Genomic DNA, 21,987 nt, shown 5'->3' on the forward strand with positions numbered 1-21,987 from the left:
GAGCATAACAATACCTTCGCAGCTAGGCCTGCTGAAGTCTATGGGACTAAACTAGAGGAAGGGAATCAGAATTGGATTCATTTATCACTCCTACCTAGAGCAGAGAAAATATAGCAGAAAATAATTCATTGCAGTGAGAATTTGCTCCATTTGCTTTAACTGTGTTCTCACCCTAATACTTTGACATCAGGGGGCTTTTAATGTCATTGAACTGTGAGAGACAGGTCCTAAAGCTAAACAACAACCCTGCTAATGGTCACATCTGTCTTCATCACCACATCACCCTCAGTAGAATTTTAAACACAACACAGAGGGCCAGATCCTCTGCTGGTGTAAATCAGTGTTGCTCCATGGACTTCAACGCCACTTTGTGCTAGCTACTGATTTGATCCAGAGTCCGATGAGATGACTGGGTTTGGCAGCCCAGAAAAGATTTGCACTCACAGAGAAAAACAAGTTAAATCCTAAGGTTTTTGCAATCTGCTCCAGGGGACAGTTGGCGGGAGCAGAGGGGGGTGCTATTCGCCATTGAAGGAACAGAAATATCCACTACAAAGGTCCCTGAACAAATCAGTGTCCCTGAAATGGCAACAGAGTCAGAGTCACTGAGCAGAGAGGGGCTCTTTGTGTGGCAAACGCATGCAGATGTAGCTGCCTGAACCCCTGCTCTCATTGCAAAGAGTTGACAAGACAAATATACATTGATACAACCTCCCTGCCACTGAAATCCCACAAGGATTTTTTTTTTAAAACAACACTTCTATGGTCCCATCACTGCACCAATCATTGCCTGGTTTCCCTCTCTTTTGTGCAAGCATCACCCCAGACTAACTTGCTTTGCAATGACAACGCAGATCTTTGTCAGCAGTGGCCCCGATCCTGCAAAAAAGTCATATAGGAGCAGGGGGCCTTTCTGTGCTTATACTGAACTCACTGCAGGATTGGGACCTAAAAAATGCTATTCTCTAAAGGGACAGAACCATACACAGCACTAATAAAGCTAGCGAACACTGTCTTATGTTGAGGTAGGAATGAGAGGGTGGCAGATTTTAGGTTAAAACCAGCAACGTCCCCATCAAGGCAAACATTTGAGTGTACGTTTTTAATGAAATATATAGTGAAAAAATCTCTGCGTATTGAAAACAGTTAGTGGAGGGTTCTGGCAGGCCCTAAAGATTCTCCATATCTGGGCTTATTCCTGGGATCACGAGCATTTGGAAAGGACCCACTTTATATGTTTCAAGGGAATTGTTTTAAAACAGAAACAATTTTTATACCTAAAAAGTTAGCCAAAAGTTGCTTAAAATTAAAACACAGGAGCCAGGAGAAATCACAAACTGGAAACTGTAACCCTAAATGAAGGGCAGCTTGCAATACCTTGAATTTTTAGGGTTGCACTAAATACTGGCCCTAGTATTGCTAAACCACATTCCCTACACATACTGATGTAAACAGTATGCAGGGTATGAAGATCACACACCCACAGTCCAGGATATGAGTGATAATACATAGCATGAAGGTCACCTGCAAATGAGTCAACCCAAATTGCTACACTGACTCAGGATAATCAAAAACTGCCCTCCCCCTTCCAAGTTCCATCAGTCAGAAAGGTTCATTCTCATAACTCTGCAAAATCATTCTTGCATCATCTCATGACAACACATTATTCCTATCAGTCTGTGCCTCAGTGACTATTGTGCATGTGTACAAGTGAGGCTTTCAGTTCCCCAGGCAGCTTTTACACACACACACACACACACACACACACACACACACACCCTTGAGTGCCCTGTAATTGCACCACGACTGTCACCACAGTACAACACTTGTATTAAAAAAAGACATTCAGCCTTCGTTCTGTATACAGTTGGAAAAAAAGTCTACTCAAATGAACCCATGTGGATGATTTAGTTGGTGTTGATCCTGCTTTGAGCAGGGGATTGGACTAGATGACCTCCTGAGGTCTCTTCCAGCTCTAATATTCTATGATTCTATGTGCTGCAGACAGATGCAATTACTAGATCAGTCATCCAGGTATACATGCACGCAGAGCTGGGACTACAACCCGGTTCCTTCAGCTCCAAACATCCCACGTCTTAAGCTAAGGAGAACCTCTAAAGCAAGTATCAGAGAACCTCTAAAGCAAGTAGAAAGAAGCAGGTCCCTATCTGCTCTGTAGATCAGCCACTAGAGGGTGACAACTCTCTCATTCCAGTATACTTGCTTTGCCTAGTTGCCATGATGAGCCTATTTATGCCAACATGAGGAACAAGCGCGGAGGATTTTAAAACCAGGAGAACCCAGACTTAAGACATTTTTCACCAGGTAACTTCAGAGGGCTTTGGGCCAGGCCCTAGATGAATCCAGGTCTCACCTTCCTTTGAGCCAGTAGTGGCTGCAGCCGCAGCTGTCCCCGAAGCCCGTCCCACGGGGCTGGAGTGTTTCCCCGCCCTGCCGGGGATTTTAAGTCCACTTGGCTTCAGCATGTTTGTCTGGCTCTGTATCTCAAGCTAGTAGCTGCCCGTCTCTTGGAGGGTTTTCCTACTGTTGCCCAGTCAGGCCTCTAGATGATGGACCTCTTCTTCCATCGTCACAGACCTGGAGAAAAGAAGAGCACAAAGAAGTCAAACTCAGTTCAGAGAGGAAAGAGGGTCTTGCGGATAAGGGACTAGACTGAGACCCAGGAGATCTGGGCTCGTTTCCCACCGCTGTCACACATTCAGATTCACAGCGTTTAAAGCCAGAAGGGACCATTAAATCATCTAGTCCAGGAGTTCTCAACCAGGGTTCCGCGGCCTCCTGGGGGTCTGCGAGCCCTTTCGGGGGGCTGCGGAGCTCTGCCACTGAAACCCGGTGCCCCGAGTCCCAGCGCTGATCCAGAAACAGCGCAGGGCTGAAGCCAGCACGCCCCCGCCCCGAGCCGGGAGTGGCACAGGGCTGAAGCCGGGAGCCCCAGCACCCTCCACTCCCCTCACTGAAGCTGGGAGCCGCACTGGGAACCCCCCCCCCCCCCCCACCCCCTCCCCCCCCCCCCCCCCCCCCCCAAACCCCCCCCCCCTGCACCCCAAACTACCCCCTTGCCCACACACAGCCCCTAGCTACCCCCTCCCTGCACCCCAAACTACCCCTCTGCCCACACACAGCCCCTGGCTACCCCCTCCCTGCACCCAAGCGGTTTTCAGACTTTTGGAACTGAGTCCCCCACTTTGCGTTATATTTTTGGGTGGCCTCCTGAATGAATCGGGTGGGAGGTGGCGCTCCCTCCCTGGACCCTGCTGTGTGGAGCTGGCTTGAGGCCTGCCAGCCCTTGCCCCCCCACAAAAAAATAGAAGTAAAACTATGCCTATGCCCAAGGGTCCCCCGTCCCCCCCGCCCAGAGCCCTGCACTCCCTCACTCCCTCCCCACTACCGGGCCCTGGCCTTTTTATAGCATGTTGAGGGGGACCTCAGTAAGAAAAAGGTTGAGAAGCCCTGATCTAGTCTGATCTCCTGCATATCACAGGCCATTAAATTTCACCCCAATGCCCCTACATTGAACCCAATGACTTGTTAAACTAAAGCATTTCAGTCCTCGGGAGCCAAAACTGCTGCGTGCCACAAGCAGAGCACAGGATAGATGAGGTGCCACTCATGCTGAGGACAGGGAAGTGATCAGGTGAGGTGTGCCCAGATGATCCCAGGAGGTGGTCCATGCCCCATGCTGCAGAGGTAGGTGAAGAAAACCCCAGTTTGACTTGGGGGAGGGGGGGGAATTCCTCCCCGACCCCAATGACCAGTTTAACCCTAAGCATATGAGTGAGTGACACCAGCCAGGCACCTAAGAAAAGGGGTTCTCGGTAGCACTTCAGAGCACCAATCCACTCCATGCAGTGTCCCATCTCCAGCACACACCCTATGTGACCTCAGACAAGCCAATCTCTCTGTGCCTCCGTTCTGCATATGTAAAATGGGGATGATAAAACTTCCTTTGTCTGCATCACTTATTTAGCCTGTAAGTTCTTCAAGCCAGGCACTGACTCACACCCTGCAGATATACCGCACCTACCACAGAGGGGCCCTGGATGCTGTTCTAACATACTAGGGCGTTGTTCCAAATATCCCAAACCAGGTTTCGAAAGAGCTCACTAAAATTACCCATATCTTATCTGAATCCTAAACATTCAAAATTAATCTGCTGAGAGCCAATCCTGCTCCACAATGGAAGTTTTGCTGGGGACCTCATCAGAAACAGGATAGAACCGTGGCTGCTGGCATGAACATTTCTTCTCACTTAGTCCTAAGCAAAACGCATTCCCGCCGAGCTCCAGAAGCACCATACTAAAAGGATACCAGCACTGTCAGGACGTGGAGAGAAGCATAATGTAAAGAGGCAGCTAGAGCTCATGGATTCATCACAAGACTGGGAACAATGATCTTCTGAGGTCTAGCCTGGCTCTTGACACTGAGTCACTGTAAGGCACTGATCTGGTGTCACCCCTCCACCCCAAAATCTGTGAACACAAGCTGGGTGAACAAGAGGGAGAATTCAGGCAACACTCCGGAGGCCGCAGCAAGTGGACATAGAGAAGAAGGGCTCATGGGAGGGGAAAACACAAAAACAAGAAGAATTCCAAGTCCTGAGTGCTTATAAATACACAGGACATTCAGAGTAAGTTTCAGCAAGGAAGATGTCCACATGGCATCAGCTTAGGGAACCAAGAGAGATGGGAATTCATAGTGGTGGGGGGAAAAAACACCAGAGGTGAAATTTTGGTCTCATTAAAGTCAACAGCAAAGCTCTCATTGACTTCAGTGTGGTAGGGCTTTGGAGACCTGCACACCTTCATCAGGCTCCCAATCTTTCTTGGGTGAAATCCTCTTCCCATTGCAGTCCATGGGAGCTCGGAGTGTTCCTCATCTGGGAAAAGACTATCAGGCCCAAGAGGGCTGGGGGCACCCAAAATCTGAAGTCACTTCTGAAAAACGTTGACTTGTACCCAGACTGTGACAATGAACAAGATCGCAGCAAGAGCCACAAATCTCGGATCGGCTCATCCACAGAAAGAGGGAAAGTGACAAACTTCTCCACCCGCCTCCCGCTGCAGCTTGGGGATAGGTGAGCAGTGTGAGCAGGCGGCCAGGGTTCCGGATGGGCCTGTCCCTGCACTGAAACCTGGGCCACTGCATCTTCACTGCTGTTTTTAGCCATACGAGCTAGGTTAAAGCCAGAGCGGATAGGCCCACCTGAGCTGCGATCCCACCGCCGACTGCAGTGCGGACGTACCCAGAGAGAGGCTGAGGGACACCGTCTTTCAGCATTTTAAACAACAAACAACAAGTGTTGCTGCTGCTAAGAATTAGACTGGTGGCTTTTTGAAACGACCACCTGATTTTTAACCCTGCTTAGTGAAAAGGAGAGAGATCCTGAGAAGGGAAAGAACCTTGCGCTTAAGAGTTCAGTGCAGATCCCAAACGTAAGCCCAGCTTTGGGCATTTGCCATACATGCAATCCAGACTTGAAATTTCTCTGCAGTGGAGACTGTGGGTGTCTGGGTCGCAGGGAAAAGAAAGAGGAGGAGAGAGAATTTAGAGATGGGAGAGTCCTATTAGGCCATCTAGTTCATCCTCCAAAGGCACTGCAGGATTGTTCTCACGGTATTTTTCCTCCTATTATTTTATCCAATCTAGTTTCAAGCGGAGCTTCCAGCACTTCTCTTGGGAGACCACGCCGCATTCTAATAGTTCTCACTGTCATATTCAGCCTAAATGCTGCTTTTATTAATGATGTGCTGTTACTCCTAGTTATACCCATTCTCTCCCGCACCCCACTCCACCCACGTCACCCTGGTCTTATTTTTCATCTACATGACTTGATGTTGCATTTGGGAGGCCTTTATGTTATGAATTGTAGCAGAAATGCTGTTTAAATCCATCCTCATGACCCAGGTTCACAGAGTGGGTAGGTGAAGAGGGGGAGGGGAAGGGAGAGATTTAACAATAATTCAAGACAGAAGAAAAAGCCGCACAGTTTATCAGTCTCATAGCAGAGGAAACCTCATAATCCAGGGTTTTGCAGTTACAGCCAAGCTAATTATAGGACGTTGATCATTTATTCAATGAGTTCAGCCTGCTCTTCTGTTTTGCACATTATCTGTGAACAGACTTGGATGCATTCGTTCATTATTTGGAATGGTGAGAATACCGTGCAAGCATATTGCAGCCGATGGGTTTTTCCATTAACTATCTGCGTCAACTAAATCTTTAACTATTCAGTGTTCCTGGGGTGCAATTGGCCACATAAGTCACATGATATTGTTTCTACTCCCTGCTGGGATTGACCGTTTTTAAAAAACAAAACAAAAACCGGAGAAGGGAAACCAAAGGGTTTCAAGATGATCGCTCAAGCACTTCTGGCAGAAACCTCTGTGCAAACACTCAATCAATGCTCGCAAGCAAATGAATACCAAGGAATTTCTTGGTTTTCATGCTCACCAACAATGTTAGCTCGGACACAGCTTCCACACTTAGCATGAGCCATAGGAACGGGCAAAGGGGCGGCGAGGATGAGCACAAGAGCTGAAAGTGTTACACACTCAATACAGCATGGCCCAGATTTTTCGGCAAGTGCTCAGTCCCCACAATGGGGGACAGATTCTCAACAGAGCACCTCTCCCATTAAAATACCAAAATAAGTCCACCTCATTTTCAAAAGACATCAGCATGATCAGCTCTTAAGAATCTGGCCAGGAGGGTCACGATGGGAGTTTGCTGGGTGCCGAGCGCTTTTGAAAATCTGGTCTTTATGGAAGCGCCTACGTGGGAATGGAGCTCTTTTGAAAATCTGGCTTTAATTATGGGCACTGAGCCCTTGAAGATCTGCCGCTCATGTAAACAGATTGGAAATGCCTCACGTATTCCTTTTCCCCTTTCCACACGTGATCGCATTTGCTCTGGTTACAGCGCTTAGCCTTTCAACGCAACCCCATGAAAATGAAGGAGGCTGGCATTCTCCTGGTGCATCTTAAAACCCCCCACCTCCTTTTGGGGAAGACGTTGGGTCTGCCAGCTTGGATTCTTTTGCTTTCATTTTTCCTCTTCCGAGATGATGCAGACTACAGGGATTTTTCTAAAACTCAACTAAATTCTTCCCCGGTCCTTTCCGACTAAAATCAATGGCTCTGTGTGTTCCCACAGCCAAGAAAAAACATCCCCGGAATGCGCGATATGAAAGTCCTTTTCTGACAGCAGAAATTTTATATTCTCTCTTTACAGCCAGAGAGAAGAAGATGAATCTGCGTTACCGCGGCACACTCACAGGCATAGAAAAAAGGGAAACAGCCGCCAGCTAAATGCACAGACAGCCTCAGAGAACAGCTTTCTATAAAAGCAATGCACCCGAGTACATAACCCCGGACAGAATTGCTTCAGAAGAATCCTAGTTAGTCATCAAAGCAGGCTGAGTAAAGGAGGATGCAATGATGGATTTGCTATTACTTTGCACCCCGTTACAGGAAGCATTTGTTTAATAGTGGCGAGCAAGCGAGAGAGGGAAAGCAGGAGTGACAGAGCAAATAAAAGGGCCTAGATGCAGAAGCCTTTGTCAGCTTTGTTGGCAGAGTTCTGCTGCAGGATCCCCTGCTGGTGAGCCACTCTGCTCTCCTCAATAAGCATGAAGCCCTGCCCCCCATATCCAACGCAGCCCCAGCTTGGCTTCCCATTGAAGGTAAGCATGAGGTGCAAAATTCAGATCCTCAATTCAACCGCTCCTCCCACCCCCCTTTTCAAATCAATGGGATATTCCAATCCCAGGTTTTGGTTCAGCTCATCAGTGTGAGACAGGGTCAGCCACAGAATATAGATCTCGGTTTGCAAGCAACTATTGCAGATGCATGTGGGATTTGGAAACAAAATCACCTCCGAAGCACTGGCGATACGTTCCATAAAATGTAAAAGCAAAATTTCTAAGTGTGGACGCCTACCATTTAGATTCCTAAATCCACCTTTAAGCAACTAAACAAAAGTAGCCTGATTTTTTTCCTCTTATGGCTATGCATGCCCACGTTTGCAGGATCAGGGCCCAAAAGCAAAAAGATGTAAAGAAAAAATAGCCCAAGTCCGATCCCTGCCAGGCGGACTATGAATACAATGTGCTGTTTGAGAAGTGGTAGAAAACAGACATTATAAAATACTGACTCATGGGAGTAACCACAACTTCAAACGGGACTGCTGGTATAAGTAACAGTCTGCAGGATCAGATCCTGGCTCTCATTTTAAGCGCTTCCCAGCTAGAACAACCTTTAGAAACCCAACAGCTCGTGCTGTTGAAATAAGTGCATACACCAGCTTTCCACACACAAGTACAATGTACGGGGAATGCCAGAAACCAGAATGTGACCCTCTAAGGGGGAAGGCAGGGGAGTAAACAGACTCTCATTCATTTTTAGGGCTCTCGTGACCATGCAGTGACACAGCTGAATTATGCTAAAAGGCTCTGGCACTTTTAACAGTAAAGAGGCAGCTTGTGAAGCAAAACACACACACACACACGCACACTCTCTCTCTCTCTCTCCTCTGCTCACAGCTGCTTTGCTACTGAAATAACCTTGACTCCGCACACTAATGGCAAATTAATTTTGTGCTTGTGAGATACATCCCCCATCTACTATGGCTAAAAGATAAATAAAATTCTAAATGCTGGCAGAGCATCTGGGCAAACAAACACGTTGCAGGATGTTCCCCAATGTAAAATCCCCTTATGTATGTTTTTAAAATGAAAGCTGAGATTCTCACTTAATAAAACCCCAGCTCCTGGAGTCATGTTAAGTAGAACACCAAATATTGCTAGACCTGAGATGAAATGAAGAGTTATCAACACCAGAAACAACATGTAACTGTTGAAAGTGGGGGCCGGGGGGCACAATTTAAAGGTTTTGTGGGATGCAGCAAGGTTCAGGGCAAATTGGGTTACCATACGTCCGTATTTTCCCAGACATGTCCGGCTTTTTGGTTCTTAAATTGCTGTCCAGGAGGAATTTTTAAATATCTAAAAACGTCCGGGATTTTGCCATTATTATTTTTCCCCAAAGAAGAGTTGATCATTCAAGAAAGAGAGTGAATGTTGATCATTCGAGAAAGAAAGTGAATGTTGATCACTTGAGAGAGTGCCCACTTTTTCGCCCTAGCTCCCAGCGTTTGCGCCATTTCATGTGGCTGGGAGGGAGGGGGAAGAGGGGGAACGCGGCGCGCTCAGGGGAGGAGGCGGGGCCGAGGCAGGGATTTGGGGAAGAGGTCCAATGGGGCAGGGAGGGGGCGGTGTTGGGGCGGGGACTTTGGGGAAGGGGTTGGAATGGGGGCAAGGAAGGGGTGGAGTTAGGATGGGGCCAGAGTGGGGCGAACAAATACCCCCCCGCCCTCCTGTGGAGTGTCCTCTTTTTTGAATGTTCAAATATGGTAACCCTAAGGGCAAAGCATATAAATCCTGGCAGAAATTGGGGGTGGAGGGGTGGGGCGGGGGGAAGACATGACCTCTCCCCATGCGTCAGCTCTGATCAACACCATCTCTGATTTTTGCCCTTTGCACTTGGTTCAGCTTGGCCTTTACAAACAGTCAGTCTGTTTCACTTTCTGGCTCTCAGGCACTAGCTCAATCCCGTTGCATGTAGGTTTGCAGCACTACAGAGGAAAAGTTAAGTAAAAATCCTTTCCCATGTAATTTTTTGAAGTGACGCAAAAAAAAATTAAGTTTTGTTTTGCTAAACCATTGCAGATGGAAGGGGACTGAATTGAGAGGTGTGATTGGGTGGGGTGGCCCCAGTGGTAGGAGGACTAGCTCACTATGCCCCTTGTGTCTCCAGTCCATGGGTTAGTGGTAGTACAGGACTGCTTTAATATCAAGTCATTTATTGAAGATCCCATTCCTTAAAATATGAACATAAGACCCAGAAGAGCAATAAGGTGGACAAAAATGTCACAGCAGCTGCAGACAAAGTCCATGGGCTTTCGATTGGCTTGAAGAGGAGGAATAAAGGAAAAGTTTACAACTAAAATATTGCCTCTGTATTGAAGAGGATTATGGGGGATGAAAGAGTCACATGAACGAACCTGTTTCGTTACTTGGTGGTGTGCTCTCCTCTGCAGCTAGGTGTACCTGACATTAACAACACGGCAAGCTACCTTGCTTCCCGATTGATGTGCTAATGCATTCTGGGGAGAGACCCTACCAAGAGAAGCAAGATTCTTTGTGCACGTGTGGGTCGTACTCTCTCAGCCAAGGGAGGGGGGGGGGGAAAAACCACAAAGCAAACATCTGAACTGAAGCACTTATTCCCAAACGGATGGAACTAAGCCATTTTCAGATGTTAAGTTCCAGTGTGGCATCCAATACTGCAAGGACTATTGGGAGGAGGGAATAACTTAGGAGCCTAAGTCTCAGTGCAAATTAATGGGACTTAGGATCCTAAATTACATGCTTTTGAAAAGTCTCCCCTTATGTTGACAGAGGGACTGGCTCCTTGCTCCCAGTCATCTTTGCCATTTCTGAAAGCTTCCCCCACTTGGTTGGAAGTAAGCTGAATTTGGTACTCTTCCAGGCATGCTACAAAAGCCCCCTGTTTGATATAGTTTTTGGAGAGGGCTACGGGGAAACTTCCTATAATGAAGAAGGGATGAAAAGGTCTCTCTTTAGATGGCTGGTTGGCTGAGTTCCTGCTGGAATGAGAACTTAATGCTGCTGGTACTTTGTGGTGTTAATGCCGATAGGGCACCTGAAGACTTGGGTAGGTTTCCTTCTTATTTTAAATCTAACTGAATAATCCCTGTGGACCGAATGCGTTTGGGATTACTCAAAAGGATGGAAAATACGGATGTAAATATCTTGGACTGCCCAGATGTAGGAGAGCTCAACACACAGCTGCCCTAACCTCGACCAGCTCTCACGGCTAGGGAAAGCCAGAGATTTATGAGGCTCTCGGTCACACCACTTATTAAATGTGTTCTGCAGAATTAATGACTTACATGAGCGATGTTATTTATTGCTAATTCTGCTATTACTTTCTCATGTAGCACTGATAGGACTTGACTGTTGTTTTTTTAAAAGAATGTATCAGTGACTAGCTAAGTAATTTTTATTCTACTGTTCCCTTTAAACTAAAATATTATTGGGGTGGGAAGGGGCATCTCAATTTTTTTAAACATGTGACTTAAGTTGGTTGAAATGTTTTAAACAATTTTTGGGTGAAAAATTACATTTATCTTTATAAATAGAAATGTGTTCATAGAATCTCAGAAATGTAGGGCTGGAAGGGACCTCAAGAAGTCAGCTAGTCCAGCCCCCTGCACTAAGACAGGACCAAGTACACCTGAGATCTCTGACAGGTGTTTGTCCAACCTGCTCTTAAAAACCTCCAGGGATGGCAATTCCACAACCTCCTTAGGTAACCAGGAAAAGGGGTGAGGAAAAAGGAGGGTGGGGGGAAGGAAACCAACATTTAAAAAAAAAATCCCATATATGAAAAGGTCATTGACAAAAATCCAAATTGAAAAAAATGGTTCCTTTTAACAACCATGTAGAATGAAAATTACTCCAATATTTTTTGAAATTTTGAAGTTTTTTTTGCTAATTTTTCTGCTCTTTTTTGACCAGCTCTACTTTTCGCTAATAAAGCAACTAAACAAGTTACTGGTATATCACTCATTTTATAAAAAGTTAAGTCATATCCTACACTGTCTTTAAACCTACTGCAAATCTCCCACTGATATTCTTTACACGACTCCCAGAAGTGTGCCGGATGCTTCAGAGAAATGCAAAGACCTGGGGCAAAATCTTTTAGAACTGACTCCCCTAAGAACTAAGGACCTTTAGAAACCTCACCACTTTCCTCTCCGAGTGTAAGGTGCATTTCTTTAACATTGCCTTTTTTAACATAAACACTCAGCAAAATGTATATTATAACAGAAGACATCCCACTGCACATTCTTCTCCCCCGGGGAGAAGAGAGAGAACAAACATGTGACAGATGTCAGCCATGTTCCTTAATGCACTACTGGAAGGGGCTTGGATACTAGGGTGATGAGCATGGTATATGTATATAGAATAGAACAGGATATCCTGACTCTATTAAGTCAATGGCAAAATTCCCATGAACTTCCAAAGGGAGCATGAATGAAATCCTTGCCCTGCCCCAAAGTCTTATTTGCTGATGCAACACAATGAATGAGAGTCACTGAAAACGTGGTGTGAAGCAGCACAGGCCTTATAATAAGAACATGGGACTCCCAGTTTTGGTGCACAAACACATCATGCTGCTCACCCAATAACAGAGTATAGGGCAACAGAGGGAAAAATTCTGCCCTCAGATCGTCACAGCACAAAGTTTAACAAAACAAAACAAAACAAAAAACCCCACTCTCCCTACAGCAGGGAATTGCCTTTGTTACCACAGGAATCCTGCAAAGTTCAGAATATCCGAACTCGCCGTATGTACCAAAGAGCAGAATTTGCCTTGGGAGTGAAGTAATTCTGAAGGCAAGGCTCAAACTGTCCAGGCCTTCGTGAGGGACAGGAAATGAAGCCAGTCAAAATAAAGAGGATGATTTGATAAAGCCAAATTGCGGCTTTGCTGATATCAAAGGAAAAAGCAGATGCTGAAAACAGAGAGCAGCTTTATCTTGCTGCAGATTTAATTCCATAAATTGTTCCATCTGATCCTACGTGGTCACGCATTCACCTTTTTGCTTCTCTAATAAAGTTACTGACCACTTGTCAGAGATAAAATAACAATTTCTAAAGCACCAGTTAGATTAGGATTAAATCCTCAAATTTAATCAGTGCATGACAGAACGGGGGAAGAAAAGATATTCCTTCTTAATTAAGAAGACCAGAATCACTCACCAAGAAAATATTTTCTGTGATAAATAAAATGGAGACAGGATCCTTTCCCAATAGCTTAGCTGAGCGAAAAGAGCGGCTCTGTGCTATAATCAAGTTTTTAAGGGAAGGGCACCCTGGAATGTTCACTGGACTACACAGTACTCGTTTGACAAACACAAGCTTCTCTCTTTCCCTGGTGAGGAGTCAAAAGTTTCTTGAGATGGTCATAATGATTTGTTGCCCTCACACTGCTCTCGCCACATCTATGGAAGATGCTCATCTCTTAAAATGTCTGTCTTTAATCTCTTCTTTATCCAGGTTTTCTGATATTTAGTGCATAGTGCAATAGGAAATCCTAGATGTATCCAGGGGCGGCTCTATGTATTTTGCCGCTCCAAGCACGGCAGTCAGGCGGCTTTCGGCGGCGCACCTGCGGGAGGTCCGTTGGTAATGCGGATTCGGCGGCATGCCTGCAGGAGGTCCGCCAGTCCCACGGCTTTGGCGTACCCGCCGCTGAATTGCTGCCAAAACCGCGGGACCAGCGGACCTCCCGCAGGCATGCCACCGAAGGCTCCCTGAATGCCGCCCCCACAGTGACCGGCAGGCCGCCCCCCACGGCTTGCCACCCCAGGCACGCGCTTGGTGCGCTGGTGCCTGGAGCCACCCATGGATGTATCTTAGGGGTTTTTTTTTTGCATTTTTTGCTTAGTTCTTCTATGCATTTATACCGCACTAATCACTGTGCTGTCTAGGCGTCCAATAAGCCACAGAGACAAAAGAAAACACTATCAAAGGGAAAAAAATGAGAGACTATTACCTAATACTGGGTACTAAAGATACCCACAACACAGAAACGAAACCAAAGTAGAAAAAACAGGCTAAGGAGACTCAGACTCCTCATCATAAACTAACTGGGGAATAAGTATGAGCCTGGGCCTGCAGTTCACAGATTCCAAATCTGGGTTGCAGTCAATGGGGATGCGTACTCCCCATGCTGGCAACACGCTTATTGAAAACTGAAGGTTCAGCCCCTTAGATAGCAGAAATGTAAACAACACAAATGACTCTGTGCTAGTTAGGGTGACCAGATGTCCCGATTTTATAGGGACAGTCCCAATATTTGGGACTTTTTTTTTAATATGGGCTCCTATTACCCCCCACCCCCGTCCCGATTTTTCACATTTGCTATCTGGTCACCCTAATGCTAGTGGAAGTCCAAACCATCCCCAATCCATGGGAAAAATCCAAGGGAAGGGCCTGGAAACTGCATGACCTCCAACTCTTTGGCATCCTCCCATGGATGGAGTGGGGTTCTCATCTCTGGAGTGGGGCTGGGATTTGGCACCAACTGGTTTAATCAGTGTACGACCCCTTAGGCTTGATCCAGGGACTACTGAAATCAATGGAAAGATTTCCATAGACTTCAATGGTCAAGCCCAAGTTTTTCATAAAACAAGGGGTGGGGTGGGGTGGAGTGGGGGGGATTGTTTCTTTACAAATTTTTGATGGAAAATACTTACCATTTATCACCCAGTCCTATTTAGAAAGAGTCTGGTAGGAGACAGAACAGTGGGCAGAGTCCCCTGGAGGCAGTTAAGAGATATGACAAATACAGTCCACCATACAGCTCTGCAACTTACCATTCATGGCCTACCCTTTTAGATCTGACTCTTTCTGTAATTAAATACATGCCGTAACATACACAAGGTGTACCGCATGGCGGAGTAAATCCTCCAGTAGAAACCCTCACACTGGGAATTTCCTGCCTTTTGACTGCTTCATTTAACACGGCATCAAAGTTTGCGCTGACACTTACTCAGTTATTCGTCACACCTTGGGCTTGATTTGTTCATGGTTGGTAGTCTAACCTCTGCCCTGGGTTTTGATTATGAAATGAAAACAAGACTAAGGTCTTTTTTCCTCCCACGCACCCAACCCAGTCCCACTTTGCAGAGTGGAATGGAAAGGCGGGTGCCACGTAAGTGATGAAAACATGACAGCAACGGGGATGATGAAGGGAATTGCAGTTTTGCTCGACTTTGAACATTTAAAACAAACGTTGGCTCTATGAGAGCATTTCCTTTCTTGAATTCATTTTCATCTTTTACCTGGCAGTAGGAGAACTCCTTTGAAGTCAATAGAGCTGTAACAGTTTACACCACAGAGAATTTGGCCAATAGAGAATAAGGAATTCAGAAAGTTTAGGGGGAGGCAGCAAAGATTCACCTTAAAACAGCAGGCTACATTCTGACCCACTTTACACCCCCCAGGTGGGTGCAAGACAAGGAAGTATTTAGCCCGGTGGGTTTATATTAAAGGTCAGATTGAAAGTGTTACTGCTGAAAGGTTTGATGCATCCAACTTCAAGATGGAGATTGGACAGCAAAGCTCAAACAGGTTCTTGTTTCTAAGAGCAGTTTAAGGAATTAAGTTGGATGTGTATGGAGAGAAAGGGGAGCAAGTGTAACTGGCCTCACTTGCTCTCCCTTGCATAGCTCTGGTAAATTCACCCTTGTGTGGGTCGAATCCTGGGAGTGGTTCCATTGAAGTCAAGGGGATTACTGACATAAGTAAGACAAGCCAATCTCGCCCCTATGTTTCCATATAGCAGAACAGTTTGGGATGGCAGCATTTCGAACTCTCCTTACCACAAAGGAGCATCAGACTTTCTCCATTTCCTGGGGCTCCCAAAGGATCAAGTTTTCACTTGACAAATTGCCAGGCCACTGGGTAGAAACCAGGTGCCTTTACTGTGCTCAGAATCCCTCGCTGCACTGAATTCCAGAGTCTTTTGAAAGCACTTGAACCAAATACTGATGTATTTTTAACCTCCTACGCCTTGTCTCTACAGGGAAAGGCCATTGCATTATAATGGACACAATGTGATCTAAGCATGATAGACAAGGACCATCCTGGTTAGCCCTAGAGTGAATCTTCACACCAGACCACCGTGTATGCTGTAAGTGCCACATTTGTTACAGAAATCCCATTAGACAAACTGTGACCGGCTGAGACATAATTCTGAGCATGTCTGTCTTATACACACACGTGTCCCAGTTTTTCACATTTGCTATCTGGTCACCCAACACTAAATGCTAAATCAGATCAGTTAACACACGGGCATTCTCCCATGTAGTCAAGCCCTTCAAGTGCCCTTAACCCAAGCAATGTAAGGAAACAACTAACTTGACTCACTGCCTGACCCCCCCCAAAAGCAAAAAGCTGACCCAATGCAGGGTGGAACCCAGAGCTCTAGAGAGAGGAAACAGTAGAGCAGGGGGTCCCAAACTGTGGGCTGCAGCTTTAAGATGTGCCAAGGCACAGTCCCCAGTGGTCCACCGGTGTAACTGCCTTCTCCTGTCAAGTCAAACTGTTGGGTTTCAAAGATCTTGAAGCATTTCTTTGAGTGCCTGTTGCTAGGGATTTCTCTCGTTACAATGAAAAGAAAGCCTGGACATTATTTACAGTGTTCTAGTTTGTACGGTCTAATCCTTAAAATTAATAATATTCCTTAAGAAGAGTTAACAGTGAGCCGCAGTCCCTATTGCAGCTGCACAGGTGGGCCATAGGGGAAAAAAGTTTGGGACTTAGAGCATGGGTCTTGTGGCTGAATCGTATATTGGCAGCGAGGACTACTAGGTTCTACTTTCACTTGGGCCAGTAATTTCAGCTTTCTGTGCCGGATGAAGAGTGAAAATAAGAGTACCGGTCTCACAGGGGGAAATGACATGAGGCTTAGTTCATGGATGTCTGTTATGTGGTTTGAGATCGCCAGATTGAAGGTGCTATGGAAGAGTGAAGTATCTATTCTTACTGAGTCCTAAGCCACTGAGGAGGCCCCGTCACTGCTCTTGTTCCATTGCAGTCATTCTGCTGTCTGTCTGTCACTATTCTTGGGGCAGCTCGGCAGTGACTGAGACCAGTTCCCAGAACCCCTCCTCCTCTTTGCTGATTCACCAGTGCACATTAAGTTTCCCACACAAAAAGCTGACCCACCCACCATGGTTCATGCTTCTCCTGCTGCTGCTCTCTCTGGAGTCTCTGTGATTTCTCCAGACCACAGTTAACATGGACACATTTATGTAATTCCCACCACCCATAATGGTGGAGACAGGAAGGCCAGGAACTTAAACAATGTTTTTTGCCCAGTGTGTATTAGTCACATATAGTTTCCTACTTAAGCCTACGGAGCACCGGAACAAAAGGCCTCTTTGGAAGAAAAGTTCCGGACGACTCAGGGTCTTGGAGCTAGAAGAAGAGCATTCCCCCTAAAAGTCACCAGATCAAATCCTGCCCAAGTCAGCAGATGGCACGTTTCAATTACTGCTACCAAGTGACTTATTACAACTAACGTGCTAAAAATCAACTCATCATTGTTACACTGCCCTCCCTCCTGCCGGCTTCTTTATTCCACCCACCTCTTACCGTTTGACTTTTAGATTGTAAGCTCTTTGGGGCACGGGCTGACTTTGCTCTGCATTTGTACAGTGCTTGCCATAAAGAAGCCTCAAGCAGAGTCGGGCCTCTAGGTGCTAATGCAACAGAGCCACAACAATCTCATCTGATGGGTGCGCACAGGCTTATGCAATATAAGACAGAGGTCACGGGCTAGTTCCTAGCAGATGGGCATCCACAGCGCAGAAATCACTATTCTGCACAGCAGTCGGATAGGCAAGGAAAGTGAACTACTCCCTCCCTCTGCTCTCTCCGCATCAGGGCTGAGGCACAGCTGGTTGGGTGGGGCGGGGGAGGCTTGCACATCCTGGGACGGGGCTATCAATCCGGCATCTTTCACCAGCACAGGATTCTTTTGCAAGAGCAGCTTTGCTGCACAGCCTGTTTTTAATCACACTTCTAATCTTACGGTTTCTACAAGCCACAGGGCTATTGGAAAGCACCCATATATTGGTTCTTAACATTTTGTGGAGCTAGGCAGACAGTGAGCAGATCCTGCTAGGAGGAGTATGGTGGAAGTAAAATTTCACATTATTAAATGTAAAGGGAGTCAGGAAAGTGTCAAAGTGACCGGAGAATCCAGATAGAATTGGAGTGTTAAAGGACTGTGCTTCATTTAGATCATTAGGGTATCATCTCTTGATAGCTGTACCCCTGGCAGTTGCTTTACTGCATACAGCAGGTTTATTATGCAGGAAAATGTCATTTACCAAAACATACAGTCTTTCTGCACTACAAGTCCCATTGTTCCACCCTGTACTCTAGGCAAGACCATAACTATGTTCTGGAACCAAGGCAAAGACTTGGCCCTGTCCAGATGTGCCAGTATAGCCTGGTTACAAAATACAGCTACGGCTGTTGTACTAGGGGCCCCTGACACAATTGTATTGTAGAGTAAACAAACAGTTATATGCAATGAAAAACTCAGAGCATTAAACTGGCTATGTGACTTCTTTTAGCCAAGGCAAGCCATAAACTTCGGGCACCCTAAGGGAGATTAGATCCTAAATATTCCATAAATGTGAACTATCCTATCACCCATGACTGCCCTTTAGAATTTGGCGCCCCAAAAGGACATTTTTCAAGTGCCCCAACACCTCCTGTGCTTTATAGCCAATGAACTCACGTATTAAGTTTCATTTTCATAGGGGAAAGATGTGCTTGCTGATGCTTCAAAGGTCTCAAGACTAAAAATCTCAACAAGGATTCATCTAACCTTCTGATCTCAAGCACCATTTACTGGGATGCATTTACAGAGGGCTTCCCATATAGAACAGACTTGAGCAAGTTCAAAAAGCTTTTACGCAGATCCCAACGAAAGCTGGAAAAAAATTCCATGCCATTCTGTGCTGTCCTACTGAACTTAAGCATAGACTTTCCCCAGGCTGAGCAGTTTGTTCAGTACAGGATTGGCCAAGAAGATAGCTGATTAATGGGCAGTCCTATGGAGAGGCCGTTCTGATCACATAGGATAGTGCTATTCATCTATATTCATTCTAGTTCCAATAGTTGAATGACTTTGCCACTTTAACCAGCTGATATATTAACTGGTGCATCTCAAGTATTTGTATGACCTGTAAGATTTCCATGCCCTGTTCCAGATATGGAACCACCTGCTTTTCTTGTCTAGATACCGAGATTCTTGGTGCCAAAGATCAGTATTTTTCCTCAAATAAATAAAAAACAAATGCAAAGAAACTACCCAAGTATAGCTGTTTTAACTCACAATCCTCCTCATTCATCCACTCTTATGTGGTTGTATTTGGATTCATCCCAGAATCATTTGCACTGGTTCCCTGATACTTCAAACCACATGACAAGTCCTGCAGCACTTCAAAAAAGCATCATTAGATGTGGTGCCACACTTAGTGCGAGACTCTGGCCACTAAGGAGCAGATAGCAGGGAATAAAGGCCAGACATTTTCCTTGTGACACACAGGTTGAGACACCATTATATTTATGCCATGTTATCCCTCAGCAAACTGTCATTCAAGGAGGGACTGCTGTGTGGGTCACTAACTAAAATATCCTAGTTCTAGTCAAGGATGTCCTTATTTTACCCATGTGGAAACTGAGGCCAAGGAGGTTAAGTGACTTGTTCAAGATCACACAGTGCCTGACACTACCCACCAAGCGAGAGCAGTAACTTTGTTAGCTATAAACTAACAGAAGCTATAGAATGAAGCTAAGTGGACGCTCTATAGAACTACTATAGTAGAGCTAAACAGAAGCTATCGAACTAAGAAGCAGATTATAGTCTTGGGGCAGCCTGTGTGGAGAGATATGACTACATGCATTAAACCAGTGTTTTACAGACACAAAATGCTCGATATTCAAAATGATGCTAAAGAAAAATCCTTTAAGTACATTTTCCATGACGTAATTGCCTCGTAAGCTGTTCCAATAGAGGCCTCCTTTTCTGGGGTACTTACACATTCAGAAGCACTTCAACATCCAGGAGACACGCTAACAAGTCCTGAATGGAAATGGGAGAGCTCCCAAGTGATGGGAAAGTCTGGGTTGTTTCTACAGGCAGCTGCTTTTCACGCCTGCCAGGCTCAAAGAATTATTGAAAACTTTCCAGCACTAATTGGCGAACACAAAAGTCTTCAGAGCCTGATGCAATAAACCAGGGGGTCAGCAGAAAAAGTGGATCTCCCAGAAAAAGGCGTTGTCAGTCATTGCACCGAAACTTGGTGCAACGTTTTGGCCACTTGGTTTTACAGGGGCTGTGTTGGGAGGGAAATTACAGTTGCACATCAGCCAGGCACGGGTAGGAAGTGGTATGAAGGGGCTGATAAGATAAAAAGAATTTAAAACAGACACAAAAAAAAATCAAAGGGAAACCCCAAGTAACATGTACGTAGCTTCTTACTGTATTCTAAGTACAATACAAATGTTTAACGAGGGCTTCCCTGCAACACTGTGAAATGTTAATACAAGAAATAAGTTAATTATTACTGAAATGCCTTTGAGAGTCAATGGAAGTTAGGTGCCCTGATGCTTTTGAAAAAAAAAAATCTTACTCTGTATGAGTAATGGATAAATAAGTGCATTTTACAGATGGGAAAATTGAGGTACACAGGTTAAGTGACTCATTCTAGGCCACTGCGAGAATCAGTGTCAGAGTTCAGATAGTTCTCCCAAAATTAAGTAACAAATTTAAGCCGTGTCAATGTCTAAGATCTCTTTTGTGCCTTAATATGGGTCATTCCTTCCTGGGAGGCAGCCTGGGTCCAGGGGATAGGGCACTTGAGTGGGACTCAGGAGAGCCGAGTTTTATTCCTGGCTCTGCTACATAACTTTGAGCAAGTCACTTCACGTCATGCCTCTTTTATTATATTATTTATTCATTTATTATTGTACAGCAGTTAACTGCACAAAAAACTTAATTACTACTGTAATAGAAATAATAAAACATCCATAGAGCAGCACTCTGAGTTGTGAGCCCAGACAGTCCCCACCCACCCAAACTGATATAGTATTTGAAATCATCAAGCTGGAGTCAACAATGTTAAGCCACAGGAGTGCAATTTGACAATCCTTGGTTACATTTATTTAAATGTGTTCCTTTCACTTCTGCTGTAATTGCGCCAACTCTGGCTATTTGCTGGATCAGAATTTGTTTTTCGGTTTAGAAAGTAGCTAATAAAAATATTGTTCCTTTAGGACTTGTTCCAAGGCAAAAGGGCTGATGCAAAAATGTTGTAATTTTTATTGGCTTTTTAACAAAAACAAACAACTTTTTTTTAAAGACGAAACGAGAGATGAGTGCTGATATAAGGTGTGACTCAAGAGTCATGTGGAATGAAGTCATCTCTCCACTGAGGGAAGCACTGTGCTAGAACATGAAAACCAGAAGCTGAAATTGACTATAAACCAAGTGAAATTGACCTGTGTAGTTTTATCATCCCAGCAAAATGTAAAGAAATGGCATAAGGCCCCCCCATCTAAGGAGCAGGTGTAATTGTGTTAAAAGTGTGTGTGCGCACTCTTGAAAGAGACTCTGTACATGACAGGATTCTGTGTTTGTTTCTTAAAAATCTACCTACCACCCACAATCAGTTTACAAATAAAAAGATGTTTTTTTTCCCCAACTGCTAGCTCTGGAGAATCAACCAATGATCTGAGAGCTGAAATGGGTTTTTTTTACAGCTCACGCATCACTGTCAGCAATAAAGATTCTGCAACAGAAATGCATGTTAGGAGAGAAAGGATGATTCTGTGGCTAAGGCACTAATATAGGACTCAGGAGAGCTGCGTTCAATTCCTGGATCTGCTGCAGACTTCTTGTGCAAATCACCTAACTTCTGTTTCACCCACCCTTTGCCTGTCTTGGCTAATTGGACCATAGAGATCTCTGGGATAGTGTATCTCACTATTAATTTATGCAGTGATCAGCACAACGTGGCCCCGGTCTCCAATTGTTGTTGGGGAACTACAGTAATAAGGCAGGTTTCAGAGTAGCAGCTGTGTTAGTCTGTATCAGCAAAAAGAAGGAGTACTTGTGACACCTTAGAGACTAACAAATTTATTTGGGCATAAGCTTTCGTGGGCTAAAACCCACTTCATCGGTTGCATGCAGTGGAAAATACAGTATAGATATCTTCCTACTGTATTTTCCACTGCATGCATCCAATGAAGTGGGTTTTAGCCCACGAAAGCTTATGCCCAAATACATTTGT

The 21,987-nt window shown here is 45.3% G+C and overlaps 1 protein-coding gene across 1 annotated transcript in view; it reads right to left on the minus strand.

The window, feature by feature from the left end:
• The window catches only part of CLIP2 (CAP-Gly domain containing linker protein 2), a 125,396-nt gene that overhangs the window by 99,228 nt on the left and 4,181 nt on the right, over window positions 1-21,987 (minus strand). Inside the window, exon 2 of the mRNA XM_034752210.1 lies at window positions 2,375-2,598. Coding sequence (XP_034608101.1) covers window positions 2,375-2,486 — 112 coding nt within the window. The 5' untranslated portion in view covers window positions 2,487-2,598. The remainder of the gene's footprint in view (window positions 1-2,374; window positions 2,599-21,987) is intronic.

The sequence above is a fragment of the Trachemys scripta genome, chromosome 18, assembly GCF_013100865.1.
Source record: "Trachemys scripta elegans isolate TJP31775 chromosome 18, CAS_Tse_1.0, whole genome shotgun sequence".
Classification (NCBI taxonomy): domain Eukaryota; kingdom Metazoa; phylum Chordata; order Testudines; family Emydidae; genus Trachemys; species Trachemys scripta.